General features: G+C 43.3%; 3 protein-coding genes across 3 annotated transcripts in view; all 3 read right to left on the bottom strand.

Moving 5' to 3' along the window:
• Positions 1–3433: 3433 nt before the first annotated feature.
• Positions 3434–6254, bottom strand: LOC138910081 (uncharacterized). Its single transcript, XM_070201304.1, has 3 exons — positions 5635–6254; positions 5526–5583; positions 3434–3877 (listed from the first exon to the last, which is right to left on the bottom strand). Exons 1-3 carry the CDS (start codon positions 6252–6254, stop codon positions 3434–3436), a joined length of 1122 nt encoding a protein of 373 aa, XP_070057405.1.
• Positions 6255–6840: 586 nt separating this feature from the next.
• On the bottom strand, positions 6841–7407 carry LOC117273232 (uncharacterized). The gene has a single exon (XM_033652338.2). It carries the CDS (start codon positions 7405–7407, stop codon positions 6841–6843), a length of 567 nt encoding a protein of 188 aa, XP_033508229.2.
• A 7979-nt stretch (positions 7408–15386) lies between these two features.
• LOC104102340 (F-box protein CPR1-like) overlaps positions 15387–21119 on the bottom strand; it is a 35460-nt gene continuing 29727 nt past the window's right edge. Inside the window, 1 exon segment of the mRNA XM_070201293.1 lies at positions 15387–15824. Within this exon segment, the coding sequence (XP_070057394.1) occupies positions 15387–15824 (438 nt within the window).

Here is a 21119-nt window from a genome sequence, read left to right as displayed (position 1 = left end):
AGTTGTAACTTGTACATTTTGACTCATATGTCCGGTAATGTCCCTACGAGTGGAATTACGATCACGGCCCGATCGGCTAGGCCGTCTCACCTGAGACATTACCTTTTCAATCAATCATCTCACTTCATACTTCTTTCACATCTTTTCAATTCATTGGCACGAGTGGCCTCAATTAGAAAGTCATTCTTGGCACTTGGCCGTATATCATAATTCCAGTTTCGCCTTTTACACATTCAAACATCATTATCATTATCAACAACAATAAGGTTTCCCATTCAAGACATTAAATTCACATATGAGCAATTTGGGAATCTTAGGAACATAGAGGCTTTTCATACAATTTGGCATAACAACCTTTATTCAATCTTGACATGAAGTTTTAACATTTCTAACATATATTCCACATTTTGAACACATCCTCAAATGGAAATATGACATGATGAAGCATTTAGAATAAATACGGAACATACATCCTTCAACACAAATACATTAGGAATAGCCAATTCAATAATTGTCAAGGACTCACACCAATTACATGAACACCGTGAGATTCGATTCTAAGAAGAAGGGTGTTTAGCCAACATACCTCAATTGATCTTCCTTAAACTTTTAAAATGTTCCGTAATTCCTAGCAACTTCAATCTATTTTAGAAATATAACAAGTTGAACCAAAATTAGGAAGATAGTCATGATTCTAGCTCTTTTGAGCATATTATCAAACACTAGGTGTGCATCAATGTTTTAAGGCCCTTTTGTGGAAGATTCCATCATTCCCCAACCCATTCTCTACCATTGTTAGCTCACAACCTTCCCACATTCTTTGATAACACATGCATGCAAGGTAACAACCCCCACACCCAAGAATTGTCTTTCTAATTATCCCATTCTTAGACAAAATTCGAAATTGAGGGTTAGGGTGTAGAATCTTACCTCTAGGATGAAGACCTAGTGAGTTTTCCTTGTTAATCTTCAAAGATTAAAGCAAGAATTGAAGGACAATTTGTTGAGGATCACTCTCTCACTTCATGGCACTCTCTCCCTCTCAAAATGTCAGATTTTAGCTCAAAAATGACACAAAACATCTAATTAACGAAGTAGGGTTGGGTTATAAAAACCCAAAAATGAAGCTCCGAAATAGGGTATGCGGTCGCATATGCGACCGGATGATGGATATGCGGTACGCATAATCGGCCGCATAATTTGGGGCCAAAAACTGGGAAAAATCTGCTTGGGTCTGCTCTCACTATGCGGCCTGCAGACCTGTTCTGTGGTCGCATAATGCACCATAGAACCTCCCTCCGCAAAAGTCCAAGGATGATTACGCGATCAAAGTGCGCCCCGCGAAACGGTTGTGCGGTTTTTAGGAAATATTTTAGGGTGCCTTACAATGGGCATACCGCAGACCTCAAAGTCCAGTACCGGGGCCACCCCGTTCTCACTGGTTTATGGCACCGAGGCTCTAATATCGGTTGAAGTCAGAGAACCAAGTCTCAGGTTCCGATATGCAACCTAAGAATCGAATGGCGAGTCCATGAGTAAGAGCCTGGAACTATTAGATGAAAGGCGTGAAGCCGCCCTTGTCCGGTTGGCCGCCCAAAAACAGCAGATCGAATGATATTACAATTGAAGGACCAACTTTCGACACTTTAATGTCGGAGACGTGGTGTTAAGAAGGGTCACACTAAGAACCCAGAATCCGAATGAGGGGAAGCCGGGGCTAAACTGGGAAGGACCGTATAAAAATATCGAGATCACCGGAAAAGAATCGTACAAACTCGGAATAGTGAACGGAGAGCAACTACCGAACAACTAGAACATAACTCACTTAAAGCAATACTACTGCTAAGGTACGGCCCCATTCATTCCTTTTACTTATTTTTGAACTAACACTTGCAGGTAACCAACAAGGATTGGTACAATTTTTAGGCTTGAAAGCACGCGTTGCACTCTTCTTCTCTTGAACCGGTTTTGTCCCAAATGGGTCTTTTGGCAAGGTTTCTAACGAGGCAATAGCGGATTGTGCTAAGTTAGAATCAAAGGCCGATCATGAATTGGTGTCAAAAATCACTTCAACAGTATTCGAGGCTTCTCTGTGATCAACCTCGGACACCGAGGGGCATTACTCTCTGATAACGACTTTAGCAAGGACAGAGACTTTGTGATTGAACGGTCTTCACTCGATCGATAGGATTTACTGTAAGGGCCAAACAGTCAAATGAATCGTGTCTGCATAGATTGCTCGAGCCCTGGCATAAAGGTCGTACACATGTGTAACTATTACGCACAAGAATAAAAAGAAGTCTCTACCTTGCGGATGAATATCTTATCCGTTAAAATTTTTCTTTCTTCATTTCTTAAGGAATTTCATACATCCGATCTTCTAAAGGTATCGAGCCCATGTGCCATCTTAATCCGAGTTCAAATGATCACTCCCACCCGGGGACTGCCATTCAAAGACAAACTCGGACTACCCGCGCTATCAAAGCCCGGGGGAACAAAACCTATTAGGCAACGCCCGAACTTTAAAGGATATGGCCATCCCCACTAGGGGACTGTTATCTTGGGCAAGCCCGGATAACTCGGGATAACAAGCCCACTAGGAAACACCCGAACTAAAATGGCTACGGCCATTTTAAATTGGCTTGGAGATGTCTGAGGCCCGTAACAACTAGGAACCCCGGTTTTTAGGAAAACTTTTATGGGGCCTTACATCCTCCCCCACTTAAGATCATTCGTCCTCGAATGAGGGTCAAGGTTCACTATTAATATTTTATGCAACTCAGTTTTCATACCATACACTAGCAGCTCCAAATTTGAGTAACTCCCTAAATTTCCAAATATTTTGCCAGAGTTTACCTTGTAACTGGGCCTATCCACCTGTCATAGAGCCCCAGAAACACATCCTCAATATATATATATATATAATCCAATGAAACAATATAACACAATAACAACACCTACTGTGGCCTCATGAGCAATATATTACCAGAAACAGAACACTCTTAACATCAACTGTACAAAAGATACATAATTCGTAGAAGGTAACCCTTAGAATTTTCATAAATTACAACTTTATAAATACATGGCTATTCAAACAAATAAGGATACTTTTTCTTCATTTCTTCCTCAGCTTCCTAAGTAGCCTCTTCAACCTGTTGGTTTCGCCATCGCACTTTCATGGATGCAATTTCTTTATTTCTCAACTTTCGGACTTGCCGATGAATAATAGAAACTTGAATTTCTTCATATCACAGTTCTTCATTAACCTCAATGGCTTCAACCGGCACAATAATTGACAGATCTCCAACTACCTTCTTCAACATAGACACATGGAACACCGGGTGCACTAATGACATCTCGGGTGGTAGCTCAAGCTTGTACGCTACCTCACCAATCCTCTGAATGATTTTGTACGACCTGACATACCTCGGACTCAATTTCCTTTCCTTCCAAACAGCATTATACCCTTCATGGGGGAAACTGTCAAGAATACCCAATCATCTTCTTTGAACTCTATGTCTCTGCGACGAACATCCGAATAGGATTTTTGACGACCTTGAGCAGTTTTCAACCGCTCCTTAATGACCTTAACATTCTCCATAGCCTGATATACGAGGTCTAGCCCTAGCAACTCAGCTTCCCCAATTTCGAACCACCCAATGGGAGATCTATATCTCCTACCATACAATGCCTCAAATGGTGCCATTTGGATACTAGCATGAAAGCTATAGTTATATGAAAACTCTACGAGTGGCAAATGATCATCCCAGCTACCATTGCACTCAAGAACACAAGCACGCAACATGTCCTCAAGTGTCTGAATAGTCCGCTCTGCTTGCCCGTCGGTCTGTGGATGGAAGGATGTACTGAGATTCACCTGAATACCCAAACCTTGCTGAAATCTCTTTCAAAAATTTGCCGTTAACCGAGCCCCTCGATCGGAAATGATAGAAACTGGAGTGCCATGCAGCCTGACTATTTTCTTGATATACAAATGAGCATATTGTTCCTCTGTGTCGGTAGATTTAACAGGCAAGAAGTGTGCTGATTTCGTGAGTCGATCCATAATCACCCAAATTGAGTCAAACTAGCATGGAGTGCATGGTAATCCTACCATAAAGTCCATATTAATTATTTCCCACTTTCACATTGGAATTTCTATGTTCTGTGCTAACCCATCGGACCGTTGGTATTCGGCCTTCACTTGCTGACAATTCAGACATCTTGCCAAAAAGTCCGCCACATTTCTCTTCATATCATTCCACCAATAGACTTCCTTAAGATCATGATACATTTTTGAAGAGCCTGGGTGCACAGAATACCTGGAAGTGTGAGCCTCAGTCATGATTTTTTCCCGGAGACCATCTACATTTGGAACACAGCCGCCCTTGGTACCTTAGTGTACCATCATCCATCCTAAGAGTAAAAGCCATAGTTTTATGTTTATGAATCCCTCATTCAGATGTACCAAAAATGGATCGTTGTATTACTTCTCATTGACTTCCACAACGATCAATGATTCAGCCCTATTTTGCACAATTACCCATCCTTCACTAGAGTCCGCAAGACGAACTCCCAAACTAGCTAACTGGTGAACCCCCCTGGCGAACAACCTCTGACATACCTCTAAGTGAGCCAAACTACCCATAGATTGCTGGCTAAGAGCATCCGTCACCACATTGGCTTTCCTCAGGTGATATAGGATATCGATGTCGTAATCCTTGAGTAACTCAAGCCATCTTCTCTGCCTCAGATTTAGCTCCTTTTGTTTGAAAATATATTGAAGGCTCTTGTGGTCCATGAATACATCAACATGGACCCCATACAAATAATGATGCCAAATTTTCAATGCAAAAACCACCGCCGTAATTTCTAAGTCATGTGTTGGGTAGTTCTTTTCATGATTCTTGAATTGCCTAGAAGCATAAGTTATTACCTTGACATGTTGCATTAATACACACCCAAGTCCGATTCTCGAAGCGTCACAATATACTACGAACCAATTTGTATCGTCTGGTAGTGCCAACACTGGTGTCGTAGTCAATCTCAATTTCATTTCCTGGAAGCTCCTTTCACAAGCATCTGACCATTAGAACTTAATTGCCTTCTATGTCAATTTAATCAACGGGGAGGCAAGAGTAGAAAACCCCTCCACAAACTTTCTGTAATACCCTGCTAAGCCTAAGAAACTGTGAATCTCGGTTGGTGTTATAGGTCTAGGCCAATTCTTCACCGCTGCAAACTTTTGAGGATAGACCTTAATTCCTTCTCTAGAGACAACATGACCCAAGAATGTGACAGCTTCGAGCCAAAATTCACATTTTGAAAATTTCGCGTACAATTCGTGCTGATAAAGAGTCTGCAAAACTGCCCTGAGATAATCGACATGGTCTTCTCGACCTCGTGAATACACAAGAATATCGTCAATGAATACTATGACAAAGGAATCGAGAAAAGGTTTGAAAACCTAATTCATAAGATCCATTAAAAGCCTCCGGGGCATTTGTTAGCCCAAAAGACATTACCATAAATTCAAAGTGCTCATATCGGGTCTTGAAAGCTATTTTCTGAATATCCTGCTCCCTGATCTTCAATTAGTGGTACCCAGACTGTAAAACAATTTTAGAGAAGTACCTAGCACCCTGTAAGTGATCAAACAAATCATCTATTCTTGGTAATGGGTATTTGTTTTTGATTATGACTTTGCTGAGCTGCCGGTAGTCAATACACATCCTCAGTGACCCATCTTTCTTCCTCACACAGAAAATCGGTGCGCCCCATAGTGACACACTCAGTCGGATGTAACCCTTCTCTAACAAATCCTTCAATTGTTCCTTTAGCTCCTTCAATTCTGCTGGTGCCATCCTGTAGGGCGGAATAGATATAGGTTGCGTTCCTGGCATCACATCAATCTCCCTCTCTAGCGGAATCCCATGGAGCTCATCAGGAAAGACCTCCAGAAATTCATTCACCACTGGCACAGTCTCTAGTGTAGGTGCCTCAGCATCGGTGTCCGTAACCCGAACCAAATGATAGATACACCCCTTGTTAATCATCTTCGTGGCCTTAAGGTATGAAATAAACCTACCTTTTGGCATCACATTATCCTCCTTCCACTCAACAGCTGGCTCATTTGGAAATTCAAACCTCACAGTCCTAGTTCGGCAATCGAGCTTGGCAAAACATGAATAAAGCCAATCCATTCCCATAATTACGTCAAAATCGACCATCACCAATTCAATGATATCGGCCATGGTGTCCTGACTATGCACAGTGAGTTCACAACCCCTATAAACCCGTGCGGCCACAATAGACTCGCCTACCGGAGTAGATACAGAGAACGGCTCAAGAAGCTGTTCCGGTTCTATCCCAAATTCCATAGCAACATAAGGAGTAACATAGGACAAAGTGGAACCGAGATCAATAAGAGTATATACATCATGAGATTAGACAGTCAATATACCTGTGACAACATCTGGAGAAGCCTCTACACTCTGGTGACCACTCATAGCATAGAAACGGCTGGGTCCTCCCGAACTTTGCGCACCACCCCTAGCTGTACCACGCCCTGCTGATGTTGGAGTACCTCGAGCTGGAGGGGGTGCTGAAGATGTAGCAGCTGCAGAACTAGATGGCTGTGTTGTGCCCCTGCCCGCACCCTGGCGGGATGAACAACACTCTCTCTGAATATGACCCCTCAATCCGCACCCGTAACATATGGGAGGTCCATGTAGCAGATCCCCGAGTGCACCATCCCACACTTGGGGCATGGAGGCCTCCGCTGCTGCTGGAATCTCCCTCCTGAAACAACTCCCCTACTGGTGGTGCACTGGCTGAAGATTAAGCAAAAGGCTGGGATGGCCCTATTGACCCTCCCCTAAAAGTTGATCTTCCCCCACCAAATGGCTCCCCAAAGTTGCCCACGGGCCGGGCCTTGCAGGTACCCTCTCGCTCCATTATGTTCTTTAACTTGCGATTCTCTGTACCTTGAGAAAATGCTACCATCTTCCCATAGTTCATATCCGAATTCAAGGAAGCTATAGTAGCCTCATTGATAACCAAGGGGCTAAGGCCATGCACAAACTGGCGCACTCTAGCATCTATAGTAGGCACCATGAGAATTGCATATTTAGACAGACGCGCGAACTCCATGTGATACTCCCACACACTCTTACTACCTTGTTTAATGTTCTCAAACTCTGTGGCACGGGCTGCCCTAGTCACGGATGGCAAGAAATGATCCATGAAAGTGTCAGCAAACTCACACCACCTCGCTGGAGGGCTCCCCTCCTCCCGAGAGTCCTCCCAGAGCTCAAACCAAGAATAGGCCACCCCTTTCAGGCGGTAGGCGGCCATGTCCACTCCCTCTGTCTCAGTAGCGCGCATAACCCAGAGAGTCTTATGCATATAATCAATGAGGTCCTCTGGGTCCTCCTCGAGATTAGCACCCGTGAACACCAGAGTATCCAACTGAAGAAACCTCTTCACCCTAGAACCAATAGAATCCCCTTGTTGGCTAGAAGAATAGGGTGCAATATTTGATCTCTAGGCTTGAGAAGCCACTATCTGTGTCAGCATCTGGATTGCTCCCCTAAGATCCCCGTCAGAAATACCAGAACCGGAAGCTAGGGCTAGAGATGGAAACAGAATATCAGTTGGAGGAATCGCTACACCCTCAGTAGGTGCAGGAACTGGTGTGGCCTGGTCCGGTGTAGTGGAATCAGGCACCGTAGCAATCGGGGAATTATCCTCCCCCCTCGGGTATTCACCCGCATCACCAAATAAAGGGTCAACTGCCACTCTTGAGGCGGCATTGGCTCCTTGTCCAGTTCTTGCTCTCTTCTTAGGTGCCATGTACTGAAAGTTAAGGAATGCACGAATTAGTGGAGGAACAGTTTCACAATCAGTTTCATCGCACGATCAAGAATATGAAAGAAGGGTATTATTCCTAAATGTCCAAGTAGCCTCCAACTTATAGATGTGGTCGACAACACACTGATAAGGAGGACTATACTAGACATGGCTCCGGGACATCCTAGGAAACTTTAAAACCTTAGGCTATGATACCAAGTTTGTCATGCCTCAACCTCGGGAAGCGCGACCGGTGCTCAACCGAGTGAACCCGGTCGAGCAAACCTGTTAGATACTTTTTACCCAACTCACCCATGATTAAAAAAAGGACATGATTCCATTAATTAAATAGTAGGAAGATCATATATATACAATACTAAATCGTCTCATTGGTTACTTCACTTTTAAGTTTCAACATACACACATTATTATGATTCGAATGGAACAAGAGACCAAAACACAACATAATCTGTTTAACTTTTCTAGCACTCATTCACAACACATATAGTATCTACGAAGCATCTAAAAGATACAAAAGAGTGTTATGATAGTGCCGGCAATAAGGCCCCGGCTATACCTCAATAAGTGATAACAAAATGTACAAAAGATACATGACCCTAGAATGAGGTGGGGCTCACCAAGTCTGCTAGGAGGAAGGTGTATTGCTATCGCTGATCAACAATGCCTGCAATGGAACCACCTGCATCCATTTAAAGATGCAGCACCCGCGAAAAAAGGGACGTTAGTACTATCGAATAGTACTAGTATTTAAACTAAACACCATCTCAATAGAATGAATAATAATACAAGGGAAAAACAGTCATGAGTTCAATAAGAGCTTCAAACAATACTAAAACATCAAGTAAGGATCACATAAGTTCTCAAGTCAATTCCCATGTTATTACGTTGGGTGATCTTTGAAGCCAATGTACCACAATTCACAATACCTCTGTATTTTTACATGGAGTCTGATCTCGACCCGATCGGATAGGTCGTCTCATTTGAGACATCAACCATAACCACAATTTCATTATAATTTCCAGCATAGTTACCACCATGTGTGCGGCATGGCGTCCGATCACTATCAAATAGCTAGGACATCTCACCCGAGACATTACCTTTTTCAGTTTATAATTTCCAGCACAATTACCACCATGTGTGCGTCATGGCGCCTGATCACGGCCCGATCGGCTAGGCCGTCTCACCCGAGACATTACGTTTTCAATCAATCAACTCACTTCATACTTCTTTAACATCTTTTCAATTCATTGGCACGAGTGGCCTCAATTAGAAAGTCATTCTTGGCACTTGGCCGTATATCATAATTCTAGTTACCCATTTTCCACATTCAAACATCATTTTCATTATCAACAACAATAAGGTTTCCCATTCAACACATTAAATTCACATATGAGCAATTTGGAAATCTTAGGCACATAGAGGCTTTTCATACAATTTGGAATAACAACCTTTATTTGATCTTGACATGAAGTCTTAACATTTCTAACACATATTCCACATTTTGAACACATCCTCAAATGGCAACATGACATGATGAAGCATTTAGAATAAATATTAAACGTACATCCTTCAACACAAATACATTAGGAATAGCCAATTCTATAATGATCAATTTGGGACTTACACCAATTACATGAACACAGTGGGATTCGATTCTAAGAAGAAGGGTGTTTAGCCAACATACCTCAATGGAGCTTCCTTAAACTTTTAAAACGTTCCGGAATTCTTAGCAAATTCAATCTATTTTAGAAATATAACAAGTTGAACCAAAATTAGGAAGGTGGACATGATTCTAGCTCATTTGAGAATATTATCAAACACTAGGGGTGCATCAATATTATAAAGCCCTTTTGTGGAAGATTCTATCATTCCCCAACCCATTCTCTACCATTTTTAGCTCACAACCTTCCCACATTCTTTGATAACACGTGCATGAGAGGTAACAACCCCCATACCCAAGAATTGTCTTTCTAATTATCCCATTCTTAGACAAAATTCAAAATTGAGGGTTAGGGTGTAGAATCTTACCTCTAAGATGAAGACCTAGTGAGTTTTCCTTGTTAATCTTCAAAGATTCGAGCAAGAATTGAAGGATAATTTGTTGAGGATCACTCTCTCACTTTAGGGCACTCTCTCCCTCTCAAAATGTCAGATTTTACCTCAAAAATGACACAAAACATCTAATTAACGAAGTAGGGTTGGGTTATAAAAACCCAAAAATGAAGCTCCGAAACAGGGCATGCAGTCGCATATGCGACCGCATAATGGATATGTGGTTCGCATAATCGGCCGCACAATTTGGGGCCAAAAACATGGAAAAATCGGCCTGGGTCTACAGTCAATATGTGGCCCGCATATTGCGCCGCAGAGCCTCTCTCCGCAAAAGTCGAAGGCTGATTATGCGATCAATGTGCGGTAGCATAACTGGCCGCGAAATTGACATAAAAAATGGCCCAAATAACTGCTTCACTCTGTGGCCATTCTGCGGCCCTTAGAGTGATTATGCGGCCACATAATGGGCCGCAGAAATGCCTATTTCTGCAAAATATTTTCCTTCAACTCCCCCAGCACACTATTCAATCCAAAAAGTCCGAACCCCCGCATCACGAAACCCCGATTTTTAGGAAAAATTTTGCGGGGCCTTACAATGGGTGTACCGCACGGCCTCAAAGTCCAGTACCGGGGCCACCACGTTCTCGCTGGTTTAGGGCACCGAGGTTCTAATACCGTTTGAAATTAGAGACCTAAGTCTCAGGTTCTGATATGCAGCCAAAGAATCAAATGGCGAGGCCATGAGGAAGAGCCTGGAATTATTAGATTAAAGGCGTGAAGCCACCCTTGTCCGGTTGGCCGCCTAAAAATAGCGGATCGAGTGATATTACAATCGAAGGACCATTTTTTGACACTTCAATGTCGGGGACATGGTGTTAAGAAGGGTCACACTAAGAACCCAGAATCAGAACGAGGGGAAGCTGGGGCCGAACTGGGAAGGACCGTATAAAATGATCGAGATCACCGGAAAAAGGATCGTACAAACTCGGAATAATGAACGGAAAGCAACTACCGAACAACTGGAACATAACTCAGTTGAAGTGATACTACTGCTAAGGTATGACCCCATTCATTCCTTTTACTTATTTTTGAACAAACATTTGCAGGTAACCAACAAGGAGCGGTACAATTTTTAGGCCTGAAAGCATGCGTTGTACTCTTTTTCCCTTGAATCGGTTTTGTCTCAAATGGGTCTTCTGGCAAGGTTTTTAACGAGGCGACAGCGGATTGTGCTAAGTTAGAATCGAAGGCTGATCATGAATCGGTGACAAAAATCTCATCAACAGTATCCGAGGCTTCTCTATGATCAACCTCGGACACCGGGGGGCATTACCATCGGATAACGACTTTAGTAAGGACAGGGGCTTTGTGATTGAACAGTCTTCGCTCGATCGATAGGATTTACTGTAAGGGCAAAACGGTCAAATGAATCGTGCCCGCATAGACTACTCGAGCCCTGGCAGAAAGCATGTACACATGTGTAACTATTACGCACAAGAATAAAAAGAAGTCTCTATCTTGCGGATGAATATCTTGTCCGTTAAAATTTTTCTTTCTTCATTTCTTATGGAATTTCATACATCTGATCCCCTAAAGGTATCGAGCCCATGGGCTACCTTAATCCGAGTTCAAATGATTACTCACACCTGGGGACTGCCGTCCAAAGAGAAACTCGGACTGCCCAGGCTATCAAATCCCGGGGGCAGAAGATCTATTAGGAAATGCTCGAACTTTAAAGGCTACGTCCATCCCCACTCGGGTACTGTTATCTCAGACAAGACCGGATAACTCGGGGTAACAAGCCCACTAGGCAACACCCGAACAAAAAATGCTAAGGTTATATTAAAACGGATCAGAGATGTCTAAGGCCCGTAAAGAAAACAACAAGGCCTTAAAATTGTTTAACCAGTTCTAAAGGCTACCCTCGGCAAACTATAATCTAAAAAAGTATAAGTAATTTGGGAAAACTTTTCGGTCACACCGAAGCCCATGATGCCTTAATACAAAATAATTTTGAAGGCAAGGCTTGTTCGAACCTCCAAACCTAACCTAACTATTTCATGCTAAGGCATTTCAATCTTTGCAAATATAAATAATAAAGCAAAGGAAAAATTCAGAACTTGATGAAGAGAAAAAGCCTTATATACATATCAAAAGATTTATTACAAGGTCCAAACAACCTCGATGAAAATTTTTACAAATGCTAAACGACCTCAACAAAAAGGTAATAAAAAAGGCAGAAAAATAAAAACATCTATGAAGTGCCTAAGTGGCCTAGTCTTCCCCGGGGGCCGCCTCATCACCAGGGCCTTCGGGGTCACCTCCACCCTTGGATTTGCTCAAATCCTTGGAGTCTTCATCATCCTTGATATAAGCCAACTTCTTGGCCTTGGATTTGAACCCCTTGGCACTCTTAATTTTGGCCGACAAGTCAAAATCCCGAGCATGAATTTCCTCGAGGGCCTCCCTTTATGATTGCCGCTTCGCGTGCTCGACAATATCCTTTACTTGATCTTGGGCGGCCTCTGCATCGGCCCTATATTTGGCCACCATCTCGTCGGCATCGGTTTTTACCACCTCGGCCACCGACTTGGCCGTTTCAAGCACCTTGGCCATATTTTCTCAATCGAAGAAGGCCAAACTTAGCTCAGACTGGAGCTCCTCAATCATTTTGGCCTGCACCACGGCCTTTTCCTTTTCCGCCCAAAGCTAGACCTCAGCCGAAGCCAATTGAGCCCAGGCAGTTTCCTTTTCCGAGGCCTAGCGGTCCATTTTGCTTTTCCATTCTTCGGCCTCAGCCTTTATCACGTCTATCTCTGCCCGAAGCTGGTCGATCCGATCAAGATTCTATTTGACCTGCGGGTTCAGAGAGTTAGTCACCGAGTTTAGCTCATCGTCACTAACCTCAAAGACTTTTACCTTTTCCACCAGGTCGGCATGCTCTTTCCGAACTGCCTCTAGCTCAGCTCGGAGGCTCTTAGCCTCCCATTCACGTTGCTCGCTATGATGTTTGTAAGCATCTCTCTTCTTAGTGAGCCCTCGAATCTCAGCCTCATACTAGTTTAGCTCTTCCCGATATCGGAGAAAAGTCTCATGATGAAGCACCGAGGCCTACAAACACAAAGAAAAAAAGTTATGATCATTTATAGGAATCTAAAGTTACCCGATTTAACAGCTGCTGGGCATTGTTGAACAGGCAGGGTGGTAACTGGCCACCCCTACGGGGGCAGAGAGGACTCGGGCATCCTCCGGAATGGAGATGATGATCGATCACTTTCGGTCAAGATCCACGCTCGGAGCTGGGAACCGCTTGATCGATTTCGGACTTGAGGAAGGCCCGCTTGTTCCCGAACATGGTCTCTTGCTTGACACCTTTAAGTCACCTAATCCGGTGATGTCCTCCGTGGTGGAAAAATCCACACCATCAAAAATGCCAAGGGGGGAGGGGGGGTCTTCCGCTCCTTGGAACCCCTCGTTGGGACGTTCTTTCACCATCTGAGCATCGTTGTACATGGACTTAGTCAACGAAGGTGACTCGGAGATATCTATCAAACCGAGTGCATCCTTCGGGGCATTTCCCACTACCCGGGAAGCCCGGTCCCCATCTTCCTCGGAAGCCTCAGCCATGGCCTCTCTCCATCGAACTGTGACCACACGCGGGCCACCAGTTCAGAGGCTTCTTCTTCTTCTTCAGATTCGTCCCTCAGCCTATGAAGAGAGTCCGAAGATGGTGCTCGGACGCTGGTGCGTTCTTTGGATTGGCGCACCAACCACTTCCTTGGTTTCTTCTTTTTTGAGTTTGGAGAACTTAGAGCCCCTTTCCTTTTCTTTTCATTACCCTATCTCAGAGTAGGGGACTCGGCGGGGCAGTCCTCGTCACCGGATAAAGGCCTCAGTATGATGTCCTTGGATAAACCTGCAAAGGAAACAAAATAAGTAAGAAACACAAAAGAAACCCAAGTATTACTCACTCGGGAAAGGAATGTCACCATGAGAACGGTCCTCCCACTGACCATTCGAAAGTTCGCTCCATGCGCGCTCAGAATACGACCTTTGTAACATGATGCCCTCAACCCACTCCTTGAGTCGAGGGACTGCATTCGGGACCCGAGTGAAAACTGCACCACCGCCAAGAACCGATAAAAAGGAAGGAAAAAAGAGTAAAATAAAATTTTGAAAACGAAATTTTACTTATGTTTTATATTCCACTTCTCAGGAAACGACATGCACTCAGCTGGGATCAGGTCTGAGGTCCTCCCTCAGACAAAACGGCCTAGCCAGCCTCGATCCCGCTCTTCATCGATACTCGAGAATGGGTCTTTACTAAGAGGAAGTTGAAGGAGTACACTTTATGGTTCTCACAAATATCTCAAAAACCAGGATACATGTGCCAAAAAATATAGACATTTCAAAGGAATGAGGGTAGAAGGTTTGGATGCAAAGTTTGAATGAATGAAGAAGGGGGTAATTATAGTTTTCAAATGACGGTTCACATCCAAGAGTGCCCGACTGGCAACTGACAAGCATTTAATGCCATTAAGATGTGACTAACGAGACGTTTCGTTCATTTTTTCATTTCTAATGTGGGGAATTGAAGTGAGAATCGGAAGTTCATATCGTTTCACGTTGTCTACTCTCCGAAAAACAAGGGAACTATCTGTATACGGGTAAAACCGGTCTCGAAGTACATCCCGGTCTCCGACATGATAAGCCAAGCTCGAGAGATGGTAAGAGGGGGCCTAGACAGAGGTTGGGATCTTATTAATTTTGAGTCCGGACCATAACGCCCGCCCTCGAGGATATCGGGGTCGGGATTAGGGATCGGTCCTAGCCTTGTTCAAATTCGAAGAACATTGTCAGGTAGCCATGATCGGCCGAGAGAAGGCCGTGATATCCATGACCGATCGAATATCACGGCGGAGATCTCGGCATATATCGACTTGAGATAAACAATCAGTTAATTAGTGGATTTTTTTACCTTTTATAGAATTGTACCTAATATAGGACTCCCCTACTATATAAATGGGGTCTAATTACTTGTAAATCACATTGTAACACGCACTCAGAAGCAATATATTGTTATTTTCTCTTTAAGCTCTTATTCAACTATGTTCTGGTACCGATTGAAGTGGATGTAATTGAAGGGTGACTAATTTCCCAAGACTGTAACTGTTCAATTTGTGTGGTTTGAGTTTACTTTATCATTGTTTATTTCAATTACAACTTAATTTATCTCTTTGTGTCAATTTAATCCACGTATCCTTAAAACTACTTACAAATTCAATTTTTATCCGATTTTGAGGGTAAACAAACATAAAGAACTAAATGTATTGACATGCTAAGCATTTTCTATAACAAAAATTCTTTAGTGAAAAAAGATACTTACCACAATTTCTTTTTTAAGAATTCATGAAAAAACCTTTCTTTTTTTGTCAAAAACTGTTGCTCTTTCATGAAGTACCTTAAAACTTTTTAATTTTTCTACTATGCTCACGTCTTCGTTTTGGAACTGAAATCAAACTTTCCTTGTAAACTATAGCTCTCAAGTTTTCAGGATAACCATGTAAATCGAATTCCTTAACTTCATTGGAACTAAGATTGTAGGAAATAAAATGTCCACTTTTGCTTTGAAGAAGCAATAAATGGTCCCTCCAAATTGTTAATGGGGATTCAATAGGAAGAGGTCTAATTATGTACTTATTAGTCCAACACTCGTTTACTCCCTACTACATCATTATCCAGATGTCCATTCTATTTTGAGTCGAATCAATCTCAGTATCTGGAGTGGGATAACAAATTAATGTTAGAGACTCATTCAAGACTGCAAGCCTGTAACGCTTCCCATCATTGGCAATATGAGTATCAGGCATCTTCATGTTTTGAAAAATCTCAGTGCTAATGTTGTATACGGTCAAAACTGGGCTCGGCCCTTGCGTGACTGTTCGAGACTGGAATGTGATAGATTAAGGTTTAACGTCAAATCATATCAAACTGAGGTTAAAATTTAGATCGTCCAGCTCGAGACCCCGGGACCGAACAAGATCCAGATCAGGCGAGATCAAGGGAAATTTGCTAAGCTGGATAACAGAAGGACGAAATATCCGCGATCGGGCTTGGATCACAGCGGAGATCTCGGTACGTATCAAGGATAGGCCGATTAATTAGCCAATCATGATATTTCTTACTTCATTTCGAACTGTATCAAGAGTAGGACTTCTCTACTATATAAAAGGGGTATGATCATTTGTAAAAGACATCATATTTACGCAACATAAAGCAATATACTATCTTTTTCTAGCTTTCATTATCTTGTGACTCTGTTCTTATATCAGTTGAAACTTCTGTTGGTTCAAGGGTGATCGAACTCGAGGGCCAAGGCTATTCGATTTGTTTGGTTTGCATCTATTTCTTTTATCGTCCATTTCAATATTAATACATTCTCTTAATTAGTGCCAAGTTATATCATGTATCCTAAAACCGCGTATAAATTCAATTGTTATCCATTTTCTGGGTAAATTCAATTACCTGGTACTGACTTTTGTAACACATACTATTTTAAACTTGTTCTTGTGAGTATCTTTGATCCCAGGATTAAAATGTCTAACTCTCAGATAGCACCCATACACGTGGATAATGACTTCGGTCACCATTACAAAAATGACAACATAGTAGTAGGGAACGACGTACCTCTAGTTGGCCTCGATGGAGTTCTGGCTGGAGATCCAATTGACGTCAGCTCGCATGTAGCCATCAACGCAAATTTGGCCGTCGATCTCGGGAGTAGCATCCGTAGGGATGTTTGATCAGTCGCTCGAAGCACACATGGTGGCGAAGAGGGCGAGATCAGCCTTCAGGTGATCTTCGAGATGTTGCAGGCTCAACAAGCCGCGATAGCCCAGCTCGAAAACCAGAATCATGCACCAAGAAGGATCCAGCCCGAGCAGTCCCAGGAAGTTGTTCACATGGTCGAATCAGTGTCAAGGAAATCGAACGGGAATGAATCAAGGGCCGATTCCACAATCATGAAGATACTTGAGGAACTAACAAAGCGAGTTGAGTCAGGGGAAAAGAAGATCGATGCAAATGACAAGAAGGTGGAAACTTATAACTCTAGGGTCGATCAAATCCCGGGGGCACCACCAATATTGAAGGGTTTGGATTCCAAAATGTTCGTACAAAAGCCCCCCCTCCCCTGAGCGCGGCTCCCAAACCGATCCCCAAGAAGTTCTGCATGCCCGAGATTCCTAAGTACAATGGAACGACCGACCCAAATGAGGATGCCACCTCTGACATATATGTAATTAAAGAGAATGATCTAGTGGACGACGAGATCGAATCCGTGTTACTTAAGATATTTGGGGAGACTGTCAAAGGGAGCTATGATATGGTACCACAATTTACCACCTAACTCTATTGATTCTTTTGCTATGCTTACACATTCCTTTGTAAAGGCACACGCCGGAGCCATCAAGGTCGAGACTAGGAAGTCCGACCTTTTCAAGATAAGGTAGAAGGACAACGAGATGCTCAGAGAGTTTGTGTCTCGATTCCAATTGGAACGAATGGATCTACCACCGGTCGCCGATGATTAGGCCATTCAGGCTTTCACCCAAGGACTCAATGTATGAAGCTTAGTGGCTTCGCAGCAGTTGAAGCAGAATTTGATAGAATACTCGGTTGTTACCTGGGCCGATGTACATAATTGGTATTAATCGAAGATTTGAATCGGCTCCTTCCGAGTCCGTTTATCCTGCCAGGTCCGTTGACAGAATCAAAAGGGACATTGATCGAGAACCAAGGTTGAACAGAGAGCGATACCAGCCGTATAATGGAGATTGTATGAGCAGTGGATCTGGGCAAAACCCTATATGAAGTGAAAGGAGAAATGACCGAGGCCAGAGCTCTCGAGTACTCATGAGCAAGAATGGCTTCGACAGGCATATCAGACCTAAAGAAGCACCACGGTTGTCAGAATATAACTTCAATGTTGACGCAGCGGCCATTGTATCGGCTATCCGACGCATCAAAGACACTAAATGGCCTCGACTTCTATAGACCGATCCAGCCCAAAGAAATCCCAACCATATGTGCAAATATTATGGAACCCATTTCCAAACAACGGAAGATTGTCGGCAGTTGAGAGAAGAAGTAGCCCGTTTATTCAACGACGGGCACCTTCGGGAGTTTCTGAGTGATTGAGCCAAGAATCATTTTCAAGAACAGAGATTCCAACAAACAAAATGAGTAGGAAGAACCTCAACACGTCATCCATATGATTGTTAGAGGGGTCGATGTTCCCCAATGGCAAGTGTTAAAACGCACCAAGGTCCGATAACGAGGGAGAAACGAACTCGGGATTACATACCAAAAGGAACCTTGTCCTTCAACGATGAGGACGTAGAAGGAATCATGCAGCCCCATAACGATGCACTTGTAATATCTGTACTCATGAATAAGATTCAAGTTAAATGTGTGTTAATTAATCCAGGTAGCTCGGCCAACATCATTCGATCAAGGGTCGTAGAACAGCTCGGCCTATAGGACCAAGTTGTGCCCGCGGCCCGAGTGCTAAACAGATTCAACATGGCTAATGAAATTACTAAGGGTGAAATAACTTTGCCAGTGAATGTAGCCGGGACCATCCAGGAGACCAAGTTCCATGTGATCAAAGGGGATATGACCAAGTTCCATGGTTAACTCCCGAGTTCAGGAAAAAACTTATTCAATTTCTTATAGCTAACATGGATTATTTTTCTTGGTCCCATCTCTACCTGACAGGGATCCCACCGGATATCACCACCCATAATCTAAGCTTAGACCGGAAGTTCCATCCGGTGAAGCAGAAAAGAAGACCCCAGTCCGAGATCAAGCATGCCTTCATCAAAGATGAGGAAATTAAGCTTCTTAAAATAGGGTCCATTCGGGAAGTAAATTACCCTGAATGGCTAGCAAACATAGTAGTAGTCCCTAAGAAAGGGAACAAACTGATAATGTGTGTAGACTACAAAGATTTATATAAAGCATGCCCCAAGCATTATTTTTCTTTGCCTAACATCGATCGCATGATCGATACCACGTCCGGCCATGAGATCCTCAGTTTTCTCGATGCCTATTCCGGGTACAACCAAATAGGAATGAACCCGGATGATCAGGAAAAGAGTTTGTTCATCACTAAATATGATACCTACTAGTATAACGTAATGCCATTTGGAATAAAAAATGTTGGTGCCACTTACCAACGCCTAGTAAACCAGATGTTCGAAGAACAAATAGGGAAATCTATGAATGTTTACATTGATGACTTGTTAGATAAATCCCTACGAGCAGAGGACTATTTGAAGCATTTGCAGGGAACCTTCAGGATATTGAGGAAATACAACATGAAGCTAAATCCGGAAAAATGCACGTTCGGGGTCCGGTCAGGCAAATTTCTCGGATTCATGGTATCCAATCGACGAATCGAGATCAACCCCGACAAGATCAAAGCTATCAAGGACATCACGGTAGCAGACAACGTAAAGGTCGTGCAAAGGTTAACCGGGTGCATAGTCGCCCTGGGGCAATTCATCTCGAGGTCCTCCAATAAGAGTCATCGATTTTTCTCGTTGCTGAAGAGGACAAATAACTTCACATGGACTCCGGAATGCCAACGGGACTTGAAAGAGCTTAAATGATACTTATCGAGCCCGCTTCTGCTTCACACGCCGAGGGCAGATGAACAACTGTAATTATATTTGGCAGTGTTGGAGTTAGCGTTAAGTGGATTCATAGTCCGGGAAGAAAAACGTATGCAATTTCCGATTTATTATGTTAGCCGGACCTTAGGTGAGGCCGAAACTAAATATCCCCACCTAGAAAAACTGGCGCTCGCTTTGATAAGTGCCTCTAGTAAACTAAAATCGTACTTTCAATGTCACCCCATATATGTTGTAATAACTTATCCATTGCGAAATATAATGCATAAACCCGAGCTTTTGGGACGGTTGGCCAAATGGGCTGTAAAAATCAGCGGGTATGATATTGAGTATCGACCCCGAATAACCATTAAGTCTCAAACTTTAGCAGACTTCATGGCTAACTTCAAACTGGCCCTAATACCCGATGTCGAAAGATAGTTGTTGGTAAACTCGGGTACGTCCTTGGGAATCTGGACCTTCTTTACAGACAGAGCATCGAACGCAAAGGGGTCCGGACTCGACATTGTACTTAAACCGCCCACAGGCAATGTGGTTAGAAAATCTATTAGAATTGTGAAATTGATTAACAACGAGACCGAATATGAGGCCATGATTGCAGGTCTCGAACTAGCCAAAGGGTTGGGGGCGGAGGTGATCGAAGCCAAGTGCGACTCCCTCTTTGTGGTGAATCAGGTTAACAGAATGTTTGAAGTTAGAGAAAAATGAATGCAAAGGTACCTAGATAAGTCACGGGTAACTTTACATCGATTTAAGGAATGGACGTTGCAGCACGTTCCTCGGGATCAAAATAGTGAGGCCGATGCCCTCGCAAACTTAGGGTCATCGGTCGAGGACGACGAGCTCAACTCAGGGGCTGTTATGCAACTCATGAGGTCGGTAGTCGAAGAAGGCCATGCTGAGATAAACTCCATAAGCTTAACCTGGGATTGGAGAAATAAATACATAGAGCATCTGAAGACCGGGGAACATCCCTCAGATCCAAAGGAATCGAGGGCCCTGCGCACAAAGGCATCCCAATTCACCTTGTCCGAAGATGGAACCTTGTTCAGAAGAATGTTCGATGGCCCTCACGCGATATGTATGGTGTAACGACTCGATCGGTTATTTTGAGCTCTAGTGCGTCGTTCGGCGGTTGGAGGCCATGAGCAGTTTCACTTTAGGTATTGTGACTTGTGCGTATGGTCGGAATTTAATTTTAGGAAGTTCAGAGTTAGAGTAAACGGCCTCGGAATCAGGATTTGAAGGTTCCAGTGTGTTCTTATAATGATTTTGGACCCGGGCGTATGTTCGGATTAGGTATTGGATGCCCCGCGAGCATTTCGGCACCTATTGCGGATGTTAGCATTTTGGAAGAATTTCATTAATTTGAGTTGAAGTGCATTTCAATGTTATCGATGCCTGTATGGGATTCTGAGTCTGTGAATAGCTCCGTATGGTGATTTCGGTATTGGGAGCGCGTTCGAAAGTGGATTTGGAGGTCCGTATGTCATTTTGGGT

This window comes from Nicotiana tomentosiformis, chromosome 1 (assembly GCF_000390325.3).
Source record: "Nicotiana tomentosiformis chromosome 1, ASM39032v3, whole genome shotgun sequence".
Taxonomy (NCBI): Eukaryota; Viridiplantae; Streptophyta; class Magnoliopsida; order Solanales; family Solanaceae; genus Nicotiana; species Nicotiana tomentosiformis.
Note: the sequence above shows the minus strand (reverse complement) of the source record. Positions and strands in the feature narration are given on the sequence as shown.

Coding starts and splice junctions, on each gene's coding strand:
- LOC138910081 (XM_070201304.1), bottom strand. CDS start 6,254: ATGGCCGATATCATTGAATTGGTGATGGTCGATTTTGACGTAATTATG. Junction 5,584..5,634: donor GATCACTTACAGGGTGCTAG/GTACTTCTCTAA, acceptor ATTGAAGATCAG/GGAGCAGGATATTCAGAAAA. Junction 3,878..5,525: donor ATGAGCACTTTGAATTTATG/GTAATGTCTTTT, acceptor TTGGGTATTCAG/GTGAATCTCAGTACATCCTT.
- LOC117273232 (XM_033652338.2), bottom strand. CDS start 7,407: ATGCATAAGACTCTCTGGGTTATGCGCGCTACTGAGACAGAGGGAGTG.